The sequence below is a fragment of the Mus musculus genome, chromosome 14 (assembly GCF_000001635.26).
Source record: "Mus musculus strain C57BL/6J chromosome 14, GRCm38.p6 C57BL/6J".
In the NCBI taxonomy this organism is placed as follows: Eukaryota; Metazoa; Chordata; class Mammalia; order Rodentia; family Muridae; genus Mus; species Mus musculus.
The window spans coordinates 7399983-7427442 of record NC_000080.6 but is presented as its reverse complement, the minus strand read 5'-3'; the positions used below and the strand labels follow the sequence as shown (position 1 = coordinate 7427442).

At 43.9% G+C, this 27460-nt stretch overlaps 1 protein-coding gene, 1 long non-coding RNA gene and 1 pseudogene across 4 annotated transcripts in view; 1 reads left to right on the top strand and 2 right to left on the bottom strand.

The window, feature by feature from the left end:
* Positions 1–4757: 4757 nt before the first annotated feature.
* On the bottom strand, positions 4758–14970 carry 4933406F09Rik (RIKEN cDNA 4933406F09 gene). The gene is made up of 2 exons (NR_015568.3): positions 14837–14970; positions 4758–5916 (listed from the first exon to the last, which is right to left on the bottom strand). It is a non-coding gene; the product is annotated as an RIKEN cDNA 4933406F09 gene (long non-coding RNA).
* On the bottom strand, positions 7342–8561 carry Gm8379 (predicted gene 8379; annotated as a pseudogene).
* Positions 14971–15168: 198 nt separating the features above from the next.
* Positions 15169–27460, top strand: part of LOC115485924 — a 27816-nt gene continuing 15524 nt past the window's right edge. The window contains exons 1-4 of one of the 3 annotated variants that reach the window (XM_030248167.1): positions 15169–15232; positions 22571–22745; positions 23339–23532; positions 26323–26433. In XM_030248167.1, the coding sequence (XP_030104027.1) occupies positions 22646–22745; positions 23339–23532; positions 26323–26418 (390 nt within the window). In that variant the 5' untranslated portion in view covers positions 15169–15232; positions 22571–22645 and the 3' untranslated portion in view covers positions 26419–26433. The other 2 variants (XM_030248166.1, XR_001781363.2) reach the window with 2 other exon arrangements.

Genomic DNA, 27460 nt, shown 5'->3' with positions numbered 1-27460 from the left:
ACAAGAGTTCTGTGGTTGGCACAGAAAGTCCTGAGCAAGGGATGGATGACAAGCTTCCTGAAGTAAATGGTCTGGAGATATGTCTTCTAGTTTTGGGGCTCTGTAGCTGTGAGTTCCTGGGAAGAAATCAGCCTCATAGGCTCCAGCTTGAAGCATGCTGCCCTTGTCTTTCGGTGTTTCTTTAGGGTTTTTCCCCACTATGCAACTTCTTTTTTATTATTAGATATTTTCTTTATTAAATTTCAAATGTTATTCCCTTTCCTAGTATCCTCTCTAAAAATCCCCTATCCCCCCCCCCGCCCCTGATCCCCAAGATAACCTTCCTCCTTCTTTGCCCTGGCATTCCCCTATTCTGGGGCATAGAACCATCAAAGGACCCAGGGCCTCTCCTCCCATTGATGACCGACTAGGCCATTCTCTGCTACATATGCAGCTAGAGCCATGAGACCCACCGTGAGCTTTCTTTGATTGGTGGTTTAGTCCCAGGGAGCTCTGGGGTTACTGGTTATTTCATATTGTTGTTCTTCCTATGGGGCTGCAAACACATTCAGCTCCTGGATACTTCCTCTAGCTCATTCATTGGGGAACCACGCTTTGGTCTTCCTTCTTCTTGAGTTTCATGTGTTTTGCAAATTGTATTTTGGGTACTCTGATCATCTGGGCTAATATCCACTTATCAGTAAGTACATATCATGTGTGCTCTTTGTGATTGGGTTACCACACTTAGGAAGATGTCCTCCAGATCCATCCATTTGCCTAAGAACTTCATAAATTCATTGTTTTTAATAGCTTTGTAAATGTACCACATTTTCTATATCCATTACTCTGTTGAGGGACATCTAGGTTCTTTCCAGCTTCTGGATATTATAAATAAGGCTGCTATGAACATAGTGGAGCATGTGACCTTGTTACAAGTTGGAGCGTCTTCTGGGTATATGCCCAGGAGTAATATTGCTGGATCCTCTGGTAGTACTATGTCCAATTTTCTGAGGAACTACCGAACTGATTTCCAGAGTGGTTGTACAAGCTTGCAATCCCACCAACAATGGAGGAGTGTTCCTCTTTCTCCACAACCTTGCCAGCATCTGCTGTCAACTGAAATTTTGATCTTAGCCATTCTGACCTGAGGTGGAATCTACGGTTGTTTTGATTTGCATTTCCCTGATGATTAAGGATGTTGAACATTTTTTAGGTGTCTCAGCCATTCAGTATTCCTCAGTTGAGAATTATTGTTTAGCTCTGTACCCCATTTTTAATGGGGTTCTTTGGTTTTCTGGAGTCTAACTTCTTCTTTTTGGGTGGTGGTTGTGGTTTCAAGACAGGGTTTTTCTATATAGCTCTGGCTGTCCTGGAACTCAATTTGTAGACCAGGCTGGCCTCCAACTCAGAAATCGGCCTGCCTCTGCCTCTCCAGTGCTGGGATTAAAAGTGTGCACCACCATGCCCGGCTGAGTCTAACTTCTTATCCAGAGATGGGCAACTTTCCTCATGTACAGACCAACCTAAGACATGGGACCCAGTGGTGATAGGGTTAACCTATGACAGGAAAGGCTGTGACATTGGAGGAATGACCTAAGACAGGAACCACAGCAGATGGACATGACTGCAGAGGCCTAAACCAGCCTCAAATTTTAATAAAATAAAAAGGGGGAAATGTGGAGAGCCGTGCCATTAGCAATCACCATTATAAGATGGCGCCGGCTTCCACTGAGCCTAACTAGTAAACAAGCCTTATGCGCAAGTGCAAGAGTAAATTCACGCCCAGTCACTGCCCATCTCGGGGTGTAGTAATGGGGTGATGGGCGAGCAACTAATCAGGTGCTGTCACGCCACATCAGGTGCTGAACCGTCATGCTGCGGGCTATATAAGCAGCACCATTTTCCGGGTTCGGGGTCTTCCTTATGTTGAAGCAATAAAAGCTTTGCCGTAGAAGGATCCGGTTGTCCGAGTGAATTCTTGCCGGCGAGATACTAGCTCGGGTGAGAGTCCTGGGGTTAAAGCACTCCCTGGAGGCAAGCTCTCCTCTGGGAGGGAAGGTGCTCGGAGGACTGAGGGTCAGCTCCACCTCCTGGCTGCAGATGTAGGCCTGTAGGACCCTGTCCCAGAAGCTCTGTTGCTTCTGTGGCCTGTCCTCTTCTGAGTAGACCTGCCTTCATTTCTTTAGGTTTTATGCATTCCTTTTCCACAGGCTTTTCCATGGGACTTAGCATCATCTCTCCTGGTCTCTCTTATTTTTCTCTACTCTACCTAAAAGGACTATCCTGAAGGCATCATCTGCACTGCTCTTCCCCAGTGATCAGGATACAGAGATGAACAAGGCAGATAAACTGCCATTTCACCCTCAGATTATGACCTATGAGAGGAATGAACTGCATGCAATTCTGGATCATTATAGCAACAGTGATTTGAAGAACATGTAAGCATTACGCCCAGTTCTGTTTTCTGTTTTGACACCATAACATCATCCCCAGTATTTGTCAGATCACAAGAGGTTGTGCCTCAATCATATTCTCATCCCCAGACTAATTTTTATATATTCTTCTAAGAGACAGAACTGATGCCTGGTTAGTAGGTATATGTACTGTGTGGGAAGTATTCTGATCCCCTTCCTCCAAATAAAAAGCAGAGCCTGTCGCATGGAGTCAGGGGATAAGGGTACTAGAGTGTGATCTCACAGAACACATTTCAAGAGGTCTTGACAGGTGTTAGCTTCTGTCATATGCTAGGTATTGTGAGTTTATGGTGAGTCTTTGTACTTAATCATCATGAGCATTGGTGCTGATTGCTCAGACTACAGCAGAAGTGATCTGGTGCCACTTGGTCTGTCGAAGTTTGTGAACAGATTTTACCATTGCTCCTTTCTTGTCTACTGCCTTAGACTCTGGGACAGTGCCAATTTCCTTCATTTTTTTGCATGTTTCCCTCTGGATTTTGGTAATTAGGCTTCTGGTCACCAGGATGATTTTCCTTTTACAAGTTCCAAGCAGTGCCAGTGCTGAGACCAGGGAGCCCCACTTTGACCCTCGCTGCTCTTGGCCTATGGCCCTATGTGTTCACCTTGGAGATATATCAGAATTCCTTGTAAACCGTAATCCAGACATCTTTATGTTGGATTTCCTCCTTGAAAATACTGATTGTGTGCTCTGGGCTTCCATGGAGTAACAGGAACCCAGGATCAAAAATCCTTGTTCTGAAGAAAACACAAATGTCACCGCGGGTTTCATGTGAGCCTATATCCCCTGGAAAATTTTTAGAGAGTTAGTTTACTCCTCCAGGCCCATTGAGGGTTCTCATTCATCTCTGGCTCCCTACCTCTGGTTTCCTTTTCTCTGCTGTTTTGGATCATGAGAATAAGTTTAATAAACAACAGGAAGTTCCAGTGTGTAAGAGCCAGTGTTTGACATCCAGTGTGCTAGAACAGTTCAGGACTCACACCTGAATTCATGTTTTCTTTGAGACCTGTGTTCATGGGCTTCTTTGTTGTTGAGGTCAGAACCAAGATATAGATAGATAGATAGATAGATAGATAGATAGATTTTGCTATTTGATTTCTATCACTCAAAAAACATTAATTTAGCACTAGGTGTTGCAAGTAACGTTGAATCTACTTCCTGTGAAGTAATTCTGCTCTATTTTAAACTTAAACTGATGAAACAGATGCGTTCCATGCCAGGGACTAAGTTGAACTACAGTTGAGTATCCCCAGATGCACACACAGTTCATTCAGAAAAGTGAGGCATTAATGCTAAAATTAAACTCAACAACTTTACCCAGCAATATTTTCTTGAAATGTGTGCCTAGGATTTATTGAAAACACCATTTTCGTGACCAAAGGTGAACACAATTCAAATGACTGTCAACTAGAGAACTACGAAATAAATTGTGCTTTCCTTATACAATAGAATGGAGGATGCAGTCAGTTACCAGAGCAGCCACACAGGTAAAACTCTATAACAAACAAGCATGTTATATACACATGAAATCTAAACACAAAAGTGAAGTAAATGCATAGAATTTCAAACTGGGAGTTGATAATATAACTCAGTGAGTCCAGAGTGTGCCAGGATTGACAGCTAGAGTTTGATCCCAGGGATGGATGTGGTAGCATGACAGAACCTGCTAGTGCATGTTGTCCTTGGCCCCACACACATGCTATAGCACAATCTTGCCCATGCACATATATACATGCAAAAATCAATAAATGCAATAACTATTTTGAGAACAAATTTCACAACCATGTAACTCTAAACGATATATTGTTTAGTGGCGTAGATATTCCTGGCTAAACGATGGGGAAATCAAGCTTCCCTTCAGGTTCAAGATAGAAAATGAGTGAAGGGAAGCTGCCAGCATATTGCTAGAGAGGAGACCACAAAGGCTTTGTAGGTTCTGGAAGGTTTTACTTACAAACGCATGAGTATAACTTGTATCTATCCATGACAGTATACTCACCCCACTTTGATGTTTTCTGAATGACAGAGACCTGCAGGGAGGAGCATTGACACTGTTGTGCCAGCTGCAGGGACACAATGACTTTCCCTTCTTCCTTCCCTGTTAGCTGTGGCACACCTCACTATCACTTGGCACTTATTCCATGCTCCTTACATTACTGTTAGCTGTGAACAAGTCTATTTTCCTCTGCCCTTAATTTGTTCATTCAGCTAACCATCATGGAATGTCCCTAAAGTGTCAACAGGCAGGAAAGGGCATGAATGAAGCGACCATCCAATAAAGAAGAGACAGCTGGATTACTGGTGTGGTGACAAGCCTCTTATTTCAACGCCATGGACATAGGGCAGAAGGATCATGACTCTGTGCCTGCCTGGGAAACATGAGACTCTATCAACAACAGTAATATGAATAAAATAAAGAAAGGCCTGATTATCAGTGGTGGGGAAGAAAGAACCATCTGTGAATATGGCCTGATTTGGTACTAGGCCCTCAAGTAAGGGCTCCAAAAGAGATATCACTATGGAAGCTGAGAGCTCATCCTTTCTAACATCCCAGCATGTGTTTTCTAGAACAGACAGTCCCATCAATATGCCACTGCCAAAGCCAGGGGACAGCTGGGCCTGGAGAAATGAAGGCCCAAGTTATGAGAACTCTACTACCTTAACTGCAGACAGTCACAAGCATCTTTTACTCTTACTGGAGGAGTCTTCTTGGTTTTTTTGCTCACAGGACACTTGCTGATAAGACTGACAACTGTGCAAAAGCAGGCACATTATCCAAATGGGCCTGGCCAGAGGGTCTGAGCCAAAGTTTGGCTGTATCAAGCCCCTTTACTGCTACGTGCATAGTCTAGTGATTCATCTTCTCTATGCTGAAGAAAGATGGGTCTCATTGTCTGGGACAATGTTTGTGAATCTTAAATGGACTGAGACTAGATGAGTACCCATCATTCCTCAGAAACTTAAATCAATGAATGAATGTTTGAACTCAAGACACCACAAATATTCAGTTTCAATATTACATTTGAAACATTTCAGGAAGGTACAGTGAAGTTGAAAGTAGCTGCATTGGTAGTTCTAAATTGTTTGTGTGTGTCTTTATGTTTGAAATTTCTTTTTCATTTCCCATAGTTCGATCCAGGGCCTTGATCATACGAGATCAGTGCTCTACCAAGGGCCAGAGTTAATCCTTCTTCTTATCCACAAGGTTGACTTCACCATGACTCAATTGTGCCATTTGTTCAAAAAACAGACTGTACCTTGTATGGTGGCTCTGAGGACTGAAACACAATGCTTGAAACTGTTCAGCCTGATCCTACTGGTGTACATGCTGAGATTTGAGGTCCTTTGCTTCTTTCTGGAGATGAAGAGCAGAACAGTCTTGGATGGAAGTCGTTCCATTGAGGGAGAATTTCCCTTCCCAAATCCATGAGGCTCAGAGTACCAGGATACAACTTACAATCCCTAAAACCAGAGCAAAGAAAGGGCATTGGTACCCACTGCCTAAGCAACTATAGGCCTCTGATCACATTGCTTGTCATCATAGTATGCTACTACATAGAGTTTCCCAAAAGGTTCCTAAGCTTGCACATCTGGCCAGTCAGGAGAGAGAATAACAATACCAAGTAGGATTGCTTATGGCCCCTGGAGAAGGCCGCTTGGAATAATCAATTCATTTCTTGACTCTATGCCAGTGTACACCCTGGGGAAAAGGAAGGAATGAGACTCAGATATGGTCATAGTAAAGGGAAGTAGGTAAATTGGAAGCTGAACTAAGGTTAGGTCTGAGGAATGCGAAAGAGTAAGAGCCATCCCAACTGTCCAAAGCATCTTTCTCATAAAAAAATGTGTAATCAGAATTTTCCTATTTCACTGAGAAAACAATGCCCCCCAAACACCACCATCCATGGCACTGTTTAGATGGTTATACTGAGGATTATATCTCTACCGCACTCCGAACAAAGGTATTTTGGTGATTTGAAGAAAGATTCCCAACAGAAGTGTCTGTATCTATATGCTTAATCTTCAGGGAGTGAGACAATTAGAGTAGGATTATGTGGTGTGGCTTGGTGGAGAAAATACAACCTTCTGGAAGGAATTGTGTCACTGCAGGTGGGCTTTGAGATTTTCACACCCCATTTTGGTCCCTTTTCATCTCTCTGGTCATTCTGTTAGGATGCAGTTTTCAGATAAATACAGCACCAAGCCTGACATCATGCATTCTGCCATGTTTACTATGGGATTAATCCTCCAAAATGTAAGCAACCCCACAATTAAATTCTTTAATAGGACTTGCCTTGGCCATGCTGACTCTTCACAACAGTAGAATGGTGACTAAGTTAGCCATGGGAAGTGGAATCAACTATAACTCAACTTTCTCTACATGGCAATATAGGGAGGAAGACTGCAGCTTCTACCCCAGTGGTAGCAGTTCTAAGGAAGGCATAATTATTAGTGCTTTGGCAAGCCATCCACCTGCCATCACTTTCTGAGACATCAGAGAGTTTTTGAACCTTCCTTTCTTTATTTCTGATTGACCTGGACCAGCACATCCTACATCAGTGACAAATTATTGATGGGGAGGTGCCAGGAGTTTAGAAGGATAGAGAAGATAGAATCTGTGTCTTCAGATCTTTTACTAATTTGGCTTAATCCAAGCAGGTTTATGAAGAAATACAGCATCATATAGATTATTTACATGGGGAAATGGCCACAGTCATCAAAGAGCCAAGTGTAATTGTGTTGCCAAAGAGAGCATGGGACACCTCAGAAACAGGTGAATAAGCCCTGATAGCCAGAGCCCAAGAGATGGATCCAAAAACACCACAACCTTGATGCCCTGGAGGCATGGGCTCCAGTCCTAGATCATTCTTTTTTTTTTTTTTTTAACTTGGCAATGAGATCTTTCTTGAGTGGTCCCATGAATGCTTTATTCCCCTCCATGGTCTGGAAATGACCATGACAAAACTTGGAGGCGGTGTCAATGAACTTCAGGTCAATCTTCTCAAGGGCCTGACTTTTGATCTGGACCTGTAAGGACTTACAAAGGGTAAGCACTCGCTTCTTGGTCCACACCACACAGCCTTTGATCATGATGAAGTCATTGGTTACCTCACCATAATGGACAAAGCCACCCAGTGGGTTGATGCTCTTATCAGACAGGTCATAGTCAGTAGATGCATTGTTCTTGATCAGTTTACCATCCTTAATGAGGTATCCTTGACCAATCTTGTAAATCTTCTTGATAATCTCTGTTCAGTGATGGTAGCCTTTCTGTCCAGCTCGAGCCATAGAGAAGGCTGCACAGGCAGGGTTCCAGGCTCTAATCCAGGCAACTTTGTGCAAACCTCGATGGGTCTTTTGGGGTAGTTTCTTTGTCTGCCAACAACTGGTCACCCCTTTGTATCCTTTGCCTTTTGTCACGCTGATGACATCAATCATCCCATCCTGCCCCAACACCTGGTTTACAGGAACCTGCTGCTCCAACTTCTCTTGGGCCCAGTCTTGATTCTCAGCCACAGTGCCTCCATTCACCTGGATCTCCATCAAGTGTGCCTTCTGGCACAGAGGAAGCAGACTCATCTGAGTGTGAACAATTATGCGAATGGCCTGGCAATAGTTCTTCATGCTGTTGAAGTCATTTTCCAACTGCTTCTTGCCTGTGTCATCCTGCCATTTCTCACAGTACTTGGTAAAAGTCGTCTTCTTAGATTTGTGCCACTTCTTATAGAACTGCCTTTTACACTCATCACTGATATGCTCAACAAATATAGTCATGAAGGTCCAGAGGCCTCGTGGGGTTTCAACATATCTTACAATGCCCACAACCACCATTGGTGGGGTTTCCACAATGGTCACAGCCTCCAGAACTTCTTTTTTGTTCACCTTAGATCCTGGCCTGTCAACTTCCCAGACGATGTGGGTCATGGCACCCTTGTAGCCTAGAAGAGCTGTGAGGTGAACAGGCTTGGAAGGGTCATCCTTGGGGAGGCTCTTAATTTTCCCATGATGCCGGCTGTTGTGTCTGTGAGGCAAGGAGCCCAATGACCCATGCCTGGGAGCTGAGAATTTCCTGTGAGACATCTTGCCACCACATGCCGCTTATAGAGCTAGATCATTCTTATTGAGGCTACTCCTGAACAAGGACACAGAACGAGAGTTGTTTGTCCTTTAACAATTGACTCTGAGAAATCTTTGGGTAGGCCTACCTCTCCACTTCTGATTCTCCTGTTGCTGGTGGTTTCATTTCATGAATTGGATTTAGTTAATAAGTATATTTATGGCTCTTGTTTCTTCAGGCTGCTATATAACATGTCCACCAGAAGTGATCCTCAATGATGTGGGCCTGGGTACCAGAGGTTTTCCATGGAGATCTCTGGCCAGGCCTAATGCCAGGGTTCCAGCCAAGGGAAGTGATTGCAGGCAAAGATAAAGTTTCTGCCATGCCTTCCAGGTCACTCAGTAACTCTGAGCTGCTTTGCACTGAGTTGGGTTGGGCTGGGCCAACGAGAAGCCGACTATTCAGTGAGGAGTGCAGTGGAACCTCAGATGGAGAGAAGGTCTCTTCCCAAGTGTTACAGCTCTTGGAACATAACACTCAGATGACAGAGTAGTTCTCGAGCATCTTTAATTCCCTGGATAGGATTTATATACAGTTTTTGGGGTGATTCAGGGTTCAACAGCAGGTACCTCTCATTTGTGGGAAGGCTTGGTGCTGCTCCTACGTGACTGATAGCCACACACCTCTCCTGTGGGGGCTGTGGGGATGGTAACTTTGACAGGAGCCAGAAGGCCAGGAGACATGATGGAACACCTTCCGTCCCATGTAGGTGGAAATCACCATCCATCTAATCTCTGGGGTTCCAGACCTTTGTTCGACTGGAGACCAGGCTGTCTGTGCACAGCCCACTACCCCACAAAATGGTAACATTTTTATTATTTCACTCAAATGTTTGTTGGGCCATTTAAAAAGATCTATTGGTATATAACATGTACCCCACACCACAAACCCCTGATTTCTGATTTCCTGAGGTCTACACATGGGTTTTCTTACATAGTTAAAGGGACAGTGTTTGGATGACAGGGTAGAGATTAAGGTGGAGAGTTCCTATCCCCACACTTATTACCTGAAAACCAGCTAAATAAAACTCTTTCTTCCTCTATGCCTCTATTTACAGAGAGGAAACTAGGAAAGGGGACAACATTTGAAATGTAAATAAAGAAAATAATAATAATAATAATAATAATAATAATAATAATCTCTTTCCTTCAGTTTCCAGCTGATTCTGTGAAGTTTCTCTCTCAGAGAAAGTCTATCAATAGCATCCATCTTAGCTTGAGCGCTAGTCTGCTACTATTGTCGTTGTCACTCTATTTTGCTCAAAAGAGAATAGAAGGATAGAGGGTTACAGGATAGTACCCAGCTGGTGTATTGCAAAGGCAACCTACCAGTCAAGCTTTTGGAGCAGTTGAAATTGCCTGCATGAGTCCTGTATTAGTGAGTTTCCTGTGACTGCCAGATGGTGGAACTTGTCAATGTCATTATATTAGTCCTATCACTTAATTTCCTAAAGATTCTAGTAAGCAGAGGTGTGTACCACCAAGGTGTAATAAAGAACGGCAGGCTCTCAATAAGACAAAAAGGCCACCAACAGATTGGAAAAGAATCTTTACCTATCCTAAATCAGACAGGGGACTAATATCCAACATATATAAAGAACTCAAGAAGGTGGACTCCAGAAAATCAAATAACCCCATTAAAAATGGGGCTCAAAACTAAACAAAGAATTCTCACCTGAGGAATCCTGAATGGCTAAGAAGCACCTGAAAAAATGTTCAGCATCCTTAATCATCAGGGAAATGCAAATCAAAACAACCCTGAGATTCCACCTCACACCAGTCAGAATGGCTAAGATCAAAAATTCAGGTAACAGCAGATGCTGGCAAGTATGTGGAGAAAGAGGAACAATCCTCCATTGTTGGTGGGATTGCAAGCTTGTACAACCACTCTGGAAATCAGTCTAGTGGTTTCTCAGAAAATTGGACATAGTATACCGGAGTATCCCGCAATACCTCTCCTGGGCATCTATCCAGAAGATATTCCAACCTATAAGAAGGACACATGCTCCACTATGTTCATAGAAGCCTTATTTATAATAGCCAGAAGCTGGAAAGAACCCAGATGCCCCTCAACAGAGGAATGGATACAGAAAATGTGGTACATTTACACAATGGAGTACTACTCAGGTATTAAAAAGAATGAATTAATGAAATTCCTAGGCAAATGGATGGACCTGGAGGGCATCATCCTGAGTGAGGTAACCCAATCACAAAAGAACTCACATGATATGTACTCATTAATAAGTGGATAATAGTCCAGAAACTTAGAATACCCAAGATATAAGATACAATTTGCAAAACACATGAAAATCAAGAAGATTGAAGACCAAAGTGTGGACACTTTGCTCCTTCTTAGAATTGGGAACAACACACCCATGGAATGAGTTACAGAGACAAAGATTGGAGCTGAGATGAAAGGATGGACCACCTAGAGACATCCCTACCCAGGGATCCATCCCATAATCAGCCTCCAAACGCGGACACCATTGCACACACTAGCAAGATTTTGCTGAAAAGACCCTGATATAGCTGTCCCTTGTGAGGCTATGCCAGGGCCTAGCAAACACAGAAGTGGATGCTCACAGTCAGATATTGGATGGATCACAGGGCCCCCAGTGGAGGAGCTAGAGAAAGTACACAAGGAGCTAAAGGGGTCTGCAACCCTATAGGTGGAACAACAATATGATCTAACCAGTACCTCCCAGAGCTCGTGTGTCTAGCTGTATATGTATCAGAAGATGGCCTAGTTGGCCATCACTGGAAAGAGAGGCCAATAGGTCTTGCAAACTTTATATGCCTCTGTACAGGGGAATGTGAGGGCCAAGAAGTGGGAGTGGGTGGGTAGGGGAGTGAAGGGGGAGGGTATGGGGGACTTTTGGGATAGCACTGGAAATATAAATGAAGAAAATACCTAATTAAAAAAAAAGAACTGTAAGCTCAGGAAAAGTTAAGTAAACAGCTTGAGGAGCTAGCCAATGAATATCCAGTAGAGATTACAAATGATTTCTGTGTAGGAAGAGAGGTACAGGGGAAGATAGGTGCATGACAGGAGCTGGTTATAGAGACATAGGGCCAGTGCAGGGTGAAATGGTAAGAGAAAGAAAGGAAGATGTTGTGAGGGTTAAACTAGAAGTGGCAGAGGGTGTAGGAAGCAGGGACCTCTGAGGTGACTTCAGGTGAGTGGTAGTGAGTAGACTTTCTTCTATTCTATTCTTTTAATGTGCCGGTGCCCTGGAAGCCACAAGAGACTGTTAAATCCCCCAGAGCTGGGGATAGAGGCAGAACTGAGCTGTCTGATGTGGGTGATGAGAACCAAACTGGGGTATCCTGTAAGATCAGCTCGCACCCTAAATGACTGGGTCATCTAGTCGTTCCAGAGAATCAATTTCCACGTTGAGTTATTGTCAGAAATCAGGTTGTAAAGTGCCAGGGATGCAGTGCTGTTGCCCAGTATCTACAAGGAGGTATTGATTTCTTTCTGAAAGAAAACAAAAAAGGACACAGTAGGACCTGGGGGATAAGGGAAGTACCAATTCAGCCTGAATAAAAGGCTGGGCACATGGCTGAGCAGTCATGGATATAATGTGTGTCTTTGCATGTGGTAAAGGAGGGTTCAGAACAGGGAAGGGCTTCTCTCACTGAAAAAGACAATGCCCTTTGACAAAGGAGGTAAAAACATGCAGCAGAAAAAAGACAGCATTTTTCAAGAAATGGTGCTGGTTCAACTGTAGGTTAGCATGTAGCAGAATGCAAATTGACCCATTCTTTTCTCCTTGTATAAAGCTCAAATCCAGGTGGATCAAGGACCTCCGCATGAAACCAGATACACTGAAATTAATAGAAAATAAAGTCGGGAAGAGCCTTAAACACATGGGCATAGGGGAAATTTTCCTAAATAGAACACTTATAGCTTATGCTCTAAGATCAAGAATTGACAAATGAGACCTCATAAAATTGCAAACCTTCTGTAAGGCAAATGACACTGTCAATAGGACAAAACAGCAACCAAACAGATTGGGTTCAGATCTTTACCAATCCTACGTCCCATAGAGGCCTAACATCCAATATATACTAAGAACTCAGGAAGCTAAACTCCAGAGAAACAAATAACCCAATTATAAAATGGGGCCCAGAGCTAAACAAAGAATTCTCACCTGAGGAATACTGAATGGCTGAGAAGCCCCTGAAAAAGTATTCAGCATCCTTAATCATCAGAGAAATGCAAAATAAAACAACCCTTAGAGTCTACCTCACACAGGTCAGAATGGCTAAGATAAAAAACTCAGGTCACAGCAGATGCTGGTGAGGATATGGAGAAAGGAACACTCCTCCATTACTGGTGGGATTGCAAACTAGTACAATGACTCTGGAAATCAGTTTGGCTGTTCCTCAGAAAATTGGACATAGTACTACCTGAGGACCCAGCAATACCACTCCTGGTCATAGTCCCAAAATATGCTCCAGCATGTAATAAGGACACATGCTCTTCTATGTTCATAGCAGCCTTATTTATAGTAGACAGAAGCTGGAAAGAACCCAGATGTCCCTCAACAGAGAAATGGATACAGAAAATGTGGTACATTTACACAATGGAGTACTACTCAGTTATTAAAAACATTGACTTCATTAAATTCTTAGGCAAATGGATGGAACTAGAAAATATCATCCTGAGTGAGGTAACCCAATTACAAAAGAACACACATGGTATGTTCTCACTGATAAGTGGATATTAGCCCAGAAGCTCGGAATATCTAAGATATAATTCACAGACAACATGAAGCTCAAGAAGGACGATTTAAGTGTGGAACCTTCGGTCCTCCTTAGAAGCAGGAACAAAATCCCCATGGGAGGACAGTCAGAGACAAACTGTGAAGCAGAGACTGAAGGAAATGCCATTCACAGACTGCCCCACCTGGGCATCCATTCCATATACAATCAACAAACCCAGACACTATTGTGGTTGCGAACAAGTGCTTGCTGACAGGAACCTCATATAGCTGTCACCTGAGAGACTCCTGATAAATGCAGAGGTGGATGCTCTCAGCCAAACACTGGCCTGAGCACAGGGTCTCCAATGGAGGAGCTAGAGAAAGGACCCAAGGAGCTGAATCGGTTTGCAGCTCCACTGGAGGTACAACAATATGAACCATCCAGTTCCCCCAGAGCTCCCAGGGACTAAATTACCAACCAAAGAGTACACTTGGAGGGACCCATGGTTGCAGCCACATATGTAGCAGGGGATGCCTTTGTCAGACATCAATGGGAAGAAGGCCCTTGGTCTTGTGTAGTCTTGATGTCCCAGTGTAGAGGAATGCCAGGACAGAAAATTGGGAGTAGTCAAGTTGGTGAGCAAGGGGAGAGGGGATGGGATAGGGGGTTTTTGGAGGGGAAATGAGGAAAGTGGATAACATTTGAAATGTAAGTAAAGAAATTATCTAATAAAAAAAAGAAATTCTTTAACTGGGGAACTCCTCAACCTCACATATCTAAATCTCTAATACTGACAGAAAGGAGTTTCTGCCAAGGTCATGGTTAAAATCAACACTAAAGCACTAAATATGTTCCCAGTTTCTGTCAGCTAGTTTCCAGTGACACTAAGAGCATCTTATAAAGGACTGAACAAAAGTACTATGCACCACTGCACAGAATGTGAGACATAATCTCACCAACCATGCTGCCTCACTGGATTATTCAGAAGATTTCTAGGAACACAAACTAATTCTCTTCACTCTCCTTTGACTGTTATTCAGAGACTATGTTTCTCTTCTGTATCTATACTTGTTTTTCATGGAACTTAGTTATTTCTCATCACAAACCAAATCAGTGTCCAATGTCACTTTTCCTTCCCTTTCCCACTTTGTCCATCCCATCATCACCAGGATGTCTATTATTCCTAAGAAGACATAAGATGAGAACCTGAATGATGACTTCAGATCTGTGGTTGCTGTCAGGATAAGTACTGGTCAGCCAGACAGAAGTTATGGAGGTGTAAGGGAGAGGGGAAAGCCAGGCAGTCTGTGTAAAGCTACGGTTCCATGATAGCAGTCACCTCCATTGTCTAAACCTGTTGTTTGTATGGTATCACCTGAAATCAAGTGTCTCAGTGGAGTAACTGTCTTTTACAAAGTTGGCCTTTGGGCATACCTGTGATACAGTCATGTCTCGTTGATAACTGGGTAGGAGCACCCAGGAGACTGTGGGAGTTACCATTACCTGAGCAAATGGTCATGGGTGGTATGAGGATAAGATCTGAAGATGAACCTACCAGGCAAGTCAGCAAGCACCAATTCTTCATGTTTTCTGCTGTAATTCCTCAGTACTAAAGGTGGGCCAGGAAGGATGGAGGCCTGAAAAGAAGATCTCATGGGCACATGCCTCCGTGTCAGAATTCTGGGAACTGTTGGGCTTCAGTGACTTTACCCTCCTCCAATCCCAACTGAAATAGAAGTTTGAAGTGGGATAGTCAACTGGAAGTGGAGCAGGAGGGGTCAAGCCCATCTGTGGCAGGACCTAGGATGGAGTGGTCACCACCTCTGCCTTCTCCATTTTTGTCTCTTCTCTTCAAGTATGGTTTCAACCTCAGCTAACTTGGTTTTGCCAGAAAGAGGAAGCAGAGGGAGAGGCATTCCATGATCATGCCTTATTACCAGTGATGCAGGAGGTTAGTTCCAGCCTATCAATCGCATAGCCTTCCTATTTACAGTTCCCTAGCCTGAAGGCCCAATTCAGTCTGTGTCACTCTGCTGCCCTCACTAAGCCCTGATGCTATCTGGCCATATACAGAGAGGGAAAATGACACCAACAGGGAGCCACAGAGCAAGGAATGGCTCATATAGTATTTACAGAGCCTTGCCCATGCCACGACACAGGTAAAGGCCATGAACAGAGTGCTGCAGTACACCATACTATTGAGCTTCTGTGAGCAGTCACAGCAGGAACAGGAGGTAGTAGGCACCAAAGCAGAGATATTGCTCTACTGTCTCCTGGGCATGTAGCAGGACCACTTCCAGGACCTTCATGCTGCCCTGGAGAAGACAGTTCATCTGCTACCTGAAGGGTATCTTGGGCTCAACAGTTTAGCAAGAGGTAGACAAGTCTTTGACCAGAGGTCACCTCTCTGGTCTCCCTTTTTCTTTGTAGCGTATGGTGAGTTAGCAAGTATCTAGTTAAAGCCACTTCTCCATCTCTATGGCATGGGTGACACCTTACTCATCCTATACATAGGAGGAACTGATGCTTATACAAGAATTCTTACTTCTATTCTGAGGATCCCTGGGAACAATAATAAAACCTTGCCTTCCCTCTTGTGGTCGCCCCTGCTATAGGGTCCTCTGGAGCCATCAGGACCTGGGAGGATCTTCTATCCCTTTGCATCAAAAGGCTGCAACAAGCAAGGCTGGAATTAATGCCAGGAGCTGAAATCCTATATTTTGATTCCCCACTAATCCATTTTAGGATTACTTGGGCCTTTTTATTTTGGGGCTGTTCAAGATTCCTTTTGGCTTTCTTGAGCTCAGTCTCCTAGCTCTTCTAGATTTGCTCTTAACTGTGCATAATGCCTCTTCCAGTTCCTAAGATATTGTGGTTCAAGAAAAAATAACTGAGGAAGTTGTTGTATACCATGGGAAAAACTTAGTGATTGTGGCTGAGTCCCAATTATTCTCTGCAAGTCTTAGGTGCTTTACAAAAGAAAACATGGACTTGGGTTATTAAAGGAACACACCACAACAGCCTCAACTCAAGAATTTCTGCTCTATGAGGCACTGTAATTTTTTTTCTGAAAAATCATCAGATAAATGAAATTACAGAAGCAGAATGAATGTCTGGTTAATATTTTATATTAACAAATACACAATAATGGGAAAGGAAAACAATTTTGGGAAATGAGCCAGGTAGCTCTGACATCAACCACCTCATTAAATAGCTGTCAAGACTCAACTGCTCATGAATTAAGCTTAGTGCCCTGGTAAGAAACATCCTATGGTGAAAAATCCTTAGCCTAAGCACAAGGTTTTGCTGACTCCCTTTCTTTTGCTTTGCATTCATTTTCTACTTTCTTTTCTGCGTTTTCTTTAACTTATAATTTTTTTTTGCATACCAACTTGATCTGAAACTCATTTTTACATGGAGCTAATTTTTTCTATTACATTCCCCATATTTTTAGTGGAATCAATCAAATTATTGATTCATGTTGAGGTACAGGATGATGGGGAGCCTGTAAGGCTAATATTTAGGTCACTGTCTTCCCCCTGGCTGTAGGAGAATGAGTAAAGTATGGTGGCTGAATTTTAAGGTTCCCGGAATCCACTGCAGTTAACCTTGACATCCATGGAGGGACATTGAGATGTGTAAAGAAGTGAGACAGAGAAAAATATGCATCTGTTTTAGCCAGATAAAATTTAATACCTAGGAAGTAAGCCATTTAATCAGAAAGAAGCAGACAATTTGAGTAGACCTTTCTGTAAATTTCTCTTTATAATTATTTTAAGCGGTATTTGTAAAGGAGCCTGGAGAACAAAATGAGCCCTGTTATGACAATGGGCATCTTTCAAAATCATTTGGTTATCTTGCCAGAGGAAAGGGGTGTTTGTGTGTTTGTTTGTTTGTTTATTTGTTTTTCTGGAAAAGTGGAACTAGTTACACTTGTTTCTCACAGTCCAGTTCTTTGTGACTGGGTGAGCAGACACTGAGATTGGTAGGGTTATCAGACTGAGAATTACCTGTTTGAACTGCCTTTGGCCAGTTGATCCCGTCTAATCCTTGAAAATTCTGTAAGCCATTTTCAAGTGCCATTGTGCGTGTTTCCCAAAGGACAGTCAGGCCCATCATGCTGTGTACCTTGTAACGCTGGTGATAGAAAGGGCTTACAGACCTGGCATGTACTGTGTGATAATTGTTTCACTCACACAAAGTCCTGAGTTTTATCTCACAACCAGAAAATAAAAATGCACAGTCATATTCCATGTGCAGGTGGAGAGCATTCTCAGCAGTCCTGGCTTCCATTCTCCAGACAATCCAGGATTTTCTCCATGCACTATCTGCTGCCATGAGTTGAACATAAATCTTTAGTGAGGGAAATGATTATGCTTTCAGTGAAAACAATCTGGTATTTATGAATAAGTAAGCAGAACCTAAATTTTTATTGTATCAACACTTTGTGGGCTATGGAGAGAGCTTAGCAGTAAAGAGTGCCTAGTGCTATTCTCTGAGGCCAGGTTCTTTTCTAGCACCCAAGTAGAAATAGGACACAATATTTAGTAACTCCAGGTCTGGCAATCTGATCCCTCTTCTGACCTTCATGGATATCCCACATAGGAAACATACATCCACACAGACAAACACATAAACAAGGCTCTGTGTCATGGCGAGAGCCCTGAAGGTGGAGGAAGATGTAAGTTCCCTCTGGTCTGTGGATATTTGTTTGTTGTCATTTATTGGATTTATATGACATTTTACTACACCTGCCTTATGGGTTTTATCTTTATTTGTGTATGTGTGTGCATGGTTATTTTTGTTGTTGCCCATGAATGTATTTGGAGGCCAGAATTTAATCTTGGGTGCTCTTTATCATGACCATTGATATTTTTTTTTTAATAAATGCTTTCATTTAGATTTTCTAACTGTGAATACTATGGATTCCATTAGGACACTTTCATGTAGGTTTATGGTGTGCTTGTGTTACACTCACCTTTTGGTACACTCTCATGCATTTCCCAGGCCTGCTCATCCCCTTTCCACCCCAAACTAATTCTTCTAATTTGATCTCTTTTTAAAAATTTAATGTGAAAATGAATTTCATGAAGTCTGAGCGCAGGAGTGAAACAGGGATTATTTACCTGAAAATGGCACATTAAGAATGTTTATACACCGAAGACAATTCTATCCCTGTCCTAATCTTTAACAGAGATGTAGGGTTTCCTCATCACCCAGCATGCTAAGATGCTGACGGAACTTGACTTGTGCATGCTTGGCACATTTTCATGGCTGTGAGTACCTAAAATATCACTAGTTTTAGCTTTCTGTGTCATACCTAAGAAGAATCTGTCCCCTTTCCTAGCACAAATGCCAAAGTCTTTGAAATGGAACAGAATCTGGGTACAATTTAAAGGCTCCCTGTCGACCTTATACTTAATGCTTCAGTGGGGATTTGGCTGCACTGATGAATCTGCCTTTAGTTTTAGCATCAATAGCTGCTTGGCTGGACTTTTTGGTCCTGGAGTTCATAAGCCTTCTGCTTTGGTGTGGAAATTCTGGAGTTGCTTGAGACCATTCTGATCATCACCCCTAGAAGAGAGAGAAGCCTTGCATATTACCAGGTTTATTCTGGCCAAAATGGAGAAGAGTATATTTCTCTTGTGCTATTTTGAAAAGACAATTGACTATCTCTCTGATGCTTATTTTCTGGATGGAAAGACTTCCTATGCAATAGGTCTGCAGTGTCAAAGACATATAGGTTAAAATACTCATAGATGTTTTTTGTTTCACCACTCAACCAAGGCATACTATGCTTCTCTCTCTCCCCTCTCTCCTCTGCCCTCTCCCTTCTCTCCTCCCCACTCTCCCTTCTCCCCTCTCCCCCCTTCCTCTTCTCTCTCCCTCTCTCTCCTGATGGAGCCTAAACCTTGATGGCCTGATTTCTCCTATTCAGAGAGAAAAACAAAAGATTCCTTGGAGATTCATGTGGAGAAAAGGGATTTTCTGGGACTTCCTGCCATTCTCTCTGTGAGGGAGTGAAATTAAGTTAATTAGCTAAATTTGGATACATATTAGTTTATTTAGCATTATTCTGGCTAAGTCTTGAGCCTAAAGAAGATACTTGCTAGTATAGTAAGTTTCTTGGTTTTCTTTGGTGCTAGCTTTGGAATATATTCCAGTGTTAGTGAATATAGTCATAATTTAAATTTTAGCCCAAAAAGTATTTGGGGAATTGGGTGTGGTGCTGCACACCTGTATTCACAACAACTAGGTGAAGAAGGAGGGCCCAGATTGGGGAGCCAGCATAAGCTACATATTGAGACTCTGTATCAAGAGAAAGAGTAGAAAAAAATGGGGGCTGGAATGTAGATCTGGGACAGAGCATATGTCAGTGCAAGGCTTGCCCTAGCATCACTAAAGTAAACAAGTGAGGAGAATCAAAGTGTTTTGCTGTTGAGAATGAGCCATTGGAAGATATTTAGCAAAGCAGTCCTTAATGGTGGGTGGGAGTGGTTAGCAGATAGGTAGTTACAATTCTCACTCAGTTTAAAAATGTGGGAGGATTTACAAAATATCTTAAGTGGAGAGAGGCTTGACTATACTTCATTGCCTAAAATTGGTTTTTATTTTCAAATGGTTCTATACCTGTTGGCATTAGCTGATGGCAGTATACCAGTTAATAGTCCAGAATTAATGGACACTTAGAAAGACAAGTGTTTCGAAGCAAAAAGGCCACAATACAAGCTAGAGGTTGTACAGTTCCTCTTTCTGCCTGGATGGTGAGTCTTTGGCCTTGTGGGCTAGGACCACAGAAGTTCCTGTAATCGACAGCACTGTTGCTCACGGATTGTTTTGTTATCGGCGTAACAACTAAGAAAATTGACCCAGGGCAAACTTTTTGAATGTTAAGTTCTGACTACGGAACACATAGTGATTGCGGAATCGGTTCCATATTGCTGCCAGGGCAGCCTTCCAGTCTGTGCTAGTTCCATCTGTAGTCCTTTGCTTCTGGACTGATCAGGAACATGAGCCCTGCACCATGGCTTCTCAAGTACCCACTCATGGTTTTCAAGATATGACACATAACTCTTAAGTTCTATCACAATTGAAGGTAAAACCTTATTACATGGGATTAGACACTTTAAGTGTCTCATGATTCTGCTTGTGAGCAATTGATTAGTTCAGAATAACTGTAAGTAGTAATAGAGTGTTCATAAAGATTTAATCAGCTTTGGCTCATGTCTCTTGTACTTTGGGGGTGGTGGTATGGCACCTTATTAAGTAGAAAACTGACTGGAGAGGTCAGCTTTACTCCTTTCTATTTAACCCTGACTGTAGCATCTATAGACTGTATGGCCAAGACTCTTTCTTGCTTTTGTTTGTTTGTTTGAAACAAGAATTTGCTGTGTAGCTCTTGCGGGCCTGTTACAATGTAGCCCAGACTGGCTTCCAGCTCTTGGCAGCACTCATACCTTAAACTCCAACATGCAAGCTTTCAACAAGATTATTGATATGTTCTACATAGAAGTTTCATTGTATAGCCCAGGCTGGCCTCACATTTCAAAGGTCTGCTGGCCTCTGCCTCTGGAATTCTGTAACCAAAGTTGTGCACTACAATGGCTCACCAATGAAGATCTCAAAGTAACAGTAATAAAAGGGATTTCATGAGCAGCAGGGGAGAAATTATTTGAAAATCTAAAACACTAAAGAAAGTCAAGGAACTTTTTATAAACCAAATGAGACAATATGCCATGTATTTGAAATTGTAGTAGCCATATTGAGAAATAGAGTTTGATGCTGGAGACCTGCCATAAATGCCAAGTCAGATTGGGCCTGAGGTGTGCTAGGGGACTCCCTCAAAACAAAGAAACAAACTGAACAAAGAAAAGGCAAGTGGATGTCCCTTAGGTCAGAGAACCATTGTGAACACTTTTAACTAGGAGAAGCAGTTAGTAGGTCAGATACTATTTTAAATTGGGGATTCCTTGAAAGTTTCTCAGAAGCAATGGGCTTCCACCAGGCTTTTCCCCTGAGCTGCCTTTAGTGGGAAATGAGGCAGCTTTCCTTTCTTTGCCTACACAGTATTTTCAGCCATCCTGGGTTTCCTCTACAGCTGCAGATGCTGTTGAGTTGCAGTCATTTACTTAGCAGGAACCAGCTTAGACTGGCTTTGCTTTTCAAAGCTACAGGCCTTAGGAGCTGGCTACTGAATTCTGTGTTGATCAGAGCAGCCTGCAAGGCTATGTTTTCATAAGTAACAGATGCCTGCACTTTGAGAAATTAATTGCCTGGCTCCTGGATGTGAAGGTGTGCAATGTGTCTTTAAGCAATCAGCATCCTTTCAAAGAGTAAGAAATAAAACCCGTCCTCTTCCCCAAATAGGCATGGGCCTTAGACCACCTTTCACTTCAGTCACCCTTGACTGGATTCTGGGAAATGTTGCAATATAAAACCTGAAAGTTTAATGTGTAGGTTGAAATACAGGATAGGTGCCAAAGTGACCTTTCACTATATAGAGTGTGGGGAAGAGAACATTAGAATCATAATCACATTTTGGTCCCAGCTTGTGCCCTCTGTCTTCTTTACATTAAAAGGAAAAGTCTGAACTGTGTTAGGCCTTTTACTAGGGGTCTTTGTCTTGACTTGTCTGTGACCAAATAGTCAGACTAAGACAAAGGTCACTAAAAGGACATTATTTTGGTTTTGGCCGTGTATAGGCTTTCTGTACTCTAGGCACTGATCTGGATCTCCGACCAAGGCCATTTGATGCTATTGTTTCTTAGAACGTTCTCGGCAGTGTGTACTAGTAGTTACAGAATTTCATATTATAGGGCCAGAAGGACTTTTGAAGTCCATTTCACCCCGTGTTTTCCCTCGCTAAAGGGAATAACTGACGCACAAGAGAGGCTGTCTCTGTGCTAAAAGGATTGCTCTACTGAGAACCCCCCCCACCAAGTCGGTAGAGAATTCACCATTGGAAAATCACTAACAGCACTGTGAAGGTTTCTAAGGTGGGCAGCAGGAAGCCTGTCCTTTTCCTACCCTCTCCCTCAGCCCCTCTTCCCCCACCTGTGTAGGATTTTGAGGTCGAATGTGCATTGTGCACTGCTGCTGCAAGGTAGCTCTTCCCTGTGGCTGTGCTGAAGCAGCTGGCCAGGGAAGCCTGGGAGCTGAGGCTCCAGCCTGTGGATTCTCTTTCCTCAGACTTTAGTCTGCACCAGGGAGTCGTGTTCTCTCCTGTGGGTGTGTGTATATATATTCTTTACTTTATACTTTGTTCACGTAGTTCGGTGCATTCTTCCAGGCATTCTGGATGGGCGCTTTAGAATCACTCTTTCTGAACCAAAAGCTCTCAGAGCAGAGCTGAACCTCCCAGAAAATGCTCTTCTCTACCAAATCGCCAGATGGGGGTGGTCCCGAAGCTAAACAGCACTGTAGAGGTGGCATAATGGACCAGAACCCCCAGGCAGAGGTGGGAGGTAAGTTCCTAGCAGTGGTGCTGATTGAGGGTCAGTAAGACCCAGTTCTTCTCCTGTGCAGAGGGAACTTTTACTTAGCTGGAATTGAACCTCGTGGTCCGAGTATGTGAAGGGATTCAGGGTCCAGAGTGCACCCCAGAATATAGGAGATAGCTCTATGTCCCCGTTTCCCTCAGGAGCCTTCTCCTCACTCCTGCTGCCTAGAACAAGGGGAGGAGAATCTCCACTGCCTGACCTGCTGCTTCATGCCCCTCCCTATCTCTATTCTCCATTCCCTCTGAGCCCTCCAGACCCTAGGAGGAGTAAGAGGGAGGTCCTTCGAGGCTTATCTCGATTTCCATCCTCTCATTCCGGTGCTGGTCATATCCTGGGTCAGCAACCACAGAACATCCCAAGGCTGGGTGCTCAGGTGTGAAGTGTGCAGAGGACCAACGAGATATAGGCAGGGGCGACTTGTGATCCAGAGTCCCGGGTCCAGGTTGCTGCATGGAGGGGATAAGGGAAGATGGTGCTAGCCAGGTGCAGGGCTCAGACTTTCGGGCAGAGCCCAGCAGCTGACCACAGCCCCTCGGGGCGCTGCTGTGTCCCTGCAGGAATCAGAGAGGATGCCTGGACCAGAAGCCAGCACCACCCTCAGGGCTTCACTGGAGGAGCTGTCACTGGGGCCAGTGCGGTTTCCCCTACTGCTGCAGGACCAGGAGAGGATTCGTCCAACAGTGAATCAGAGCAGGAGGGGCCCCAGAAGCTGGTCCATAAAGTGTCCACCTCTGGACAGATGGGGACCAAGGTAAGGCTCGGCTGGGCACCTGTGAGAGGGCTGTGGGCAGAGTGAAAGCTCTGGGAGATCCCTGCAACTGGTATTGGGAGAAGGGGCGCGGGGGCGTGGCCTGGATGGGGCGTGGCCTCACGCAGGGGACAGGAAGGTGCTCTAGGGATTCCTGAGGTGGGTTGAAGACATATCTAGGGTGTGTTCTGGAACACTTGTCTAGCCATCATAGCAAGCATCTTGGAGCACGGTTAAAGCCTGGTGGCGAGTTCCCACCTAGGAAACTTAAAGGGAGTTTGATTGTTCACCCATGAGCTGCATGCTATGGAAGCCCTGCTGGAAGCTGTATTCTGCCAGCCACTGTGCTTTCCCACCCACAGCAAGCTGAGCAGCTTGAGCCTCTCAGTCAGTTTCTCTGGTGTGCTGTGCCCACAGGCTGCCCAGGCTTCTGTTTTGAAGGTTCCTTCAAAGTGCAGGGCTCAGACATCCATGGTGGTTCATCACAAGTTAATTTCTTTAGGGTATTTCAGGGTGTGGTAGTGCTTTTGTGGCAATTTTGTGCTGATTAGTCTCAAAGTTGAGCTTTCCTTCAATAATGAAGGCAGAGGCTACTTGATGATAAGGGACTTAGATATTCTAACGTTCTTCTTAGTTTAGAAGTCTTCAACACCTAGGCTGTTGTTACTGGAGGAGTTAAAGCAAGATTTTGAGGAGGGAAATGATTAAATTAGTGGATGCTCCCTCTAGTAACAGATTGCCAAAGCAATTCATCTACAGTCATTTCATGACAATTAGCTGCCTAAGGCTTATGGGAGTCTTACATGGAAATAGTTTGGATTAGTGTTTGTTTGAGCATATGCTGGCATCTAAAATGCAGTAGATGTATATGTAGGACCCCAAGAAGGAGCCCTCCCACTCAAGTCTTGGGATGTGGGGTCACCCAAAGAAACACAAGGGACCTTCTTGTTGCAAAAGCACGAGGCAGCTTTAATGGCGGAGCTCTGGGTCGATACGTATCTCACACAGGAGACAGAGGAATAGACACCGAGACTCAAAAACTGGGGTTTTTATAGGGTAGGGTTTAGGGGCTAGGCAGAATTGACGAGGTTACACACGATTGGCCCCATTCAAACATCAGCAACATGATTATGAGTCAGCAGAGTAGTATGTGCAGGCCGGGGCATATAAGAATTCTAAAGCCGGGGGCTTATCTGAGTAGACAACGCATCTGGTTAATGTTTCAGCTTTTGACTATGCTGTCTATAGAAAGGGGGCCAGCAGGAGGCGCCGGGCTGCCAGAGGGTCAATGAGTCAGCCAAGATAGTCAGAACCAGTTCCTGCATTCCTTCCCTTATCTTTATGACCCGGTGACCTAGCTTCAAGATGGACTCGGGCATGCCCGGGCTTGTTTTCTTTGCAGTCTCAGTCCCAGACGTTTTTAGTTTAAACCTTTTATTTGTTTAATTTCCTTTCATTTCCCTCTTCTTCTGTTTAGACTAATTCTAATCATAGAATTTTAGAGATTGGTGTCCCCTAACTCTTTATCTACCTGAACTATAGGTTGATATTGCCTTTGAAGAACCATGAGTTTTACTGTACCAATTCTACTCTGGATGAAAGCCATTCCTCTATTTATTATACAAGGGCCGAAAACTAAAGCTAAGCATATCATAAGGACTGGTCCGGCTACAGCAGAAATCAAAGAAATTATCCAAGATGGTTGTGACTCAAACCACCCCCCGTTGAGCATCCCGTTCCTGTTTCCTTCGCTTTAATCTTTCTCTCAGTTTCTGCATAAAATCTCTAAGTATTCCTGTATGATCTGCATAGAAGCAGCACTCTTCTTTAAGGGCAGCACACAGTCCTCCTTCCTTTAGGAACAACAAATCAAGGCCTCTCCTGTTCTGCAAAACTTCCTCAGACAGGGAAGTCGAAGATTTTTCTAAAGGGTCAATGGACTTCTCTATTGCTGCTAGGTCTTCATTGACAGCATCCCTCAAAGACTGAATTCCTTGTCTTCCTTCTATCAAAGCTGACACTCCCGTCCCCACTCCTACTGCCATACCTATTCCCATGAATACAGCCAGGGTTAAAGTAATTGGTTCTTTTTGACCGCCGGCCAGCATAGCTTTCTTCTAAACTGGATGCAGGGTGATAATATACGCGGGGTAACAGCTGGATCATGACACAAAAATCATGAGATGAATTAAAAACCTTAGTTGATACACAGGGAGTAAGTCCTGTATTGCAAGTCCACCAGCCAACCAGGGAGGGTACAAGATAGTAATTAGCTTCTGTCCTGGACACTGATTGAATTTGTCCGCATAGGTGTTTGTGGGTGGAAGGTGGGGTGCCTATACAGAGACCTGGACTCCTCCCGGATACTTCAGTCAGGGTCAGTTTTTGTCCTGTTCCCCAAGAGCAGGAAGTATGGCTATTGGTTCTGTTGAAATCTCCATTGAAGGCAATTCCTTCATAATAAGGAGGACCGGAGGACAGGCATAGCCAGCAGTCCTCAGTAGCGCTTGGTTCAGTTCTATTAAGGGCATAAAAGGCTCCTCTCACTAGGTTAAACATCCTCTGTCTTGTTGAAGGGATTGTGGAGGTAATAGTTAGAGGTACTTGAAGAGTGGGAGGTTGGGTGAGAGCGACCATATTAAGGGGGTCCGCAATCACCGGAGTAGGCTGAGTAATGGTATAGGTAAGGGGTGTGGACTTGGTTGGGGGGGCCTAAAGGATTGTAGGGGGTCTCTATTTTAATCTGTTAGTGAACAATAATCCCTCATCATATCTTTCCTTGTAAATCCTAAGACCCCAGGTATACCCTTTTGTCCATCCCAGAGCTCTTTTCCCTGGTTCAGTGAAGGTGGCACGGAGCAGATGGCACCAGTCAGTATACTCATCTAGGTGAAATCCTCCAGGTACGTAAGACACTAGGGAATAATTGGCTGTTACTCTAATATAGTCGCAGCTCGAGGAGGGCTTCCAGCGGGCTGTACCTGAAGTCTTGTAAACCCAGCTCTTGCAAAAGAAGTCAGTCTTACCTCAACATGTTGGATTGAGGGACTGACTTTGGTGGGGCCTGGGGCAGACATAGAAGGGATGGGTTTGAAGCATGCTTCTATTCCTTTGGTTAGAGCAACCACCCCATGGGTCTCTCGAATGTTTTTCTACGTACGGAGGGGGTTTAAAAGGTGCCCTCTTAATGTCAGAGTACCCCTAAAGGTCCCATCCAGGAGGGGCTCCTATAGCCAACTTAAAGATGTCAGGGCAAAGATTAGGCCACCAAGTCCACAGGGGGTGTACCTCGGCGATTGTCCATACATCCCTACCCCCCTCATTGAATACCTCCCACGTTTGTTGAACAGGACTGTAGGGGTTGAAGTCCTTTGGGATCGCTCCTATGAAGCAGGCGCAACTTAAGAGGGTTAGTAGTCTTCTCCAAAGTCCACTCATCATGGCTGACTCCAGGGGGTGCTCTCTTGACATGGGACACGTGGATCCAAGTGGGGATTGCTTCCACTTTGACCGAGGTGGGCGTTGTCAGAAGGGGCCAAGAAGGGCCCCTTCCACCTCTGCTCTAGGTTCCCTGCTCGCTGTTTCCTCACCAGGACTGTGTCTCCTACTTCAAACTGGTGCGGCACCTGTGTCACCAGCAACATAGGTTTCTTTTAGCTGTTCCCAGACCTCTTTTCTTACTATTTCGAGAGCTTTTAATTGAGCCAAAAGAGTAGAAGAAGGAGAGAAAGACACATTCAGGTGATTCTTATCCCCTATGATCATAAAAATGGGCGGGGGCGCCCCATACATTAATTCAAAAGGGGTTAAGCCAAGGGGTCCAGGGGTATTTCAAAACCTGAACAAGAAATAAGGGAGAACAGCTGTCCAATCACTTCTGCCGGTCTCCAAGGCTATTTTAGTTAGAGTCTCTTTTAGCGTCCTATTCATC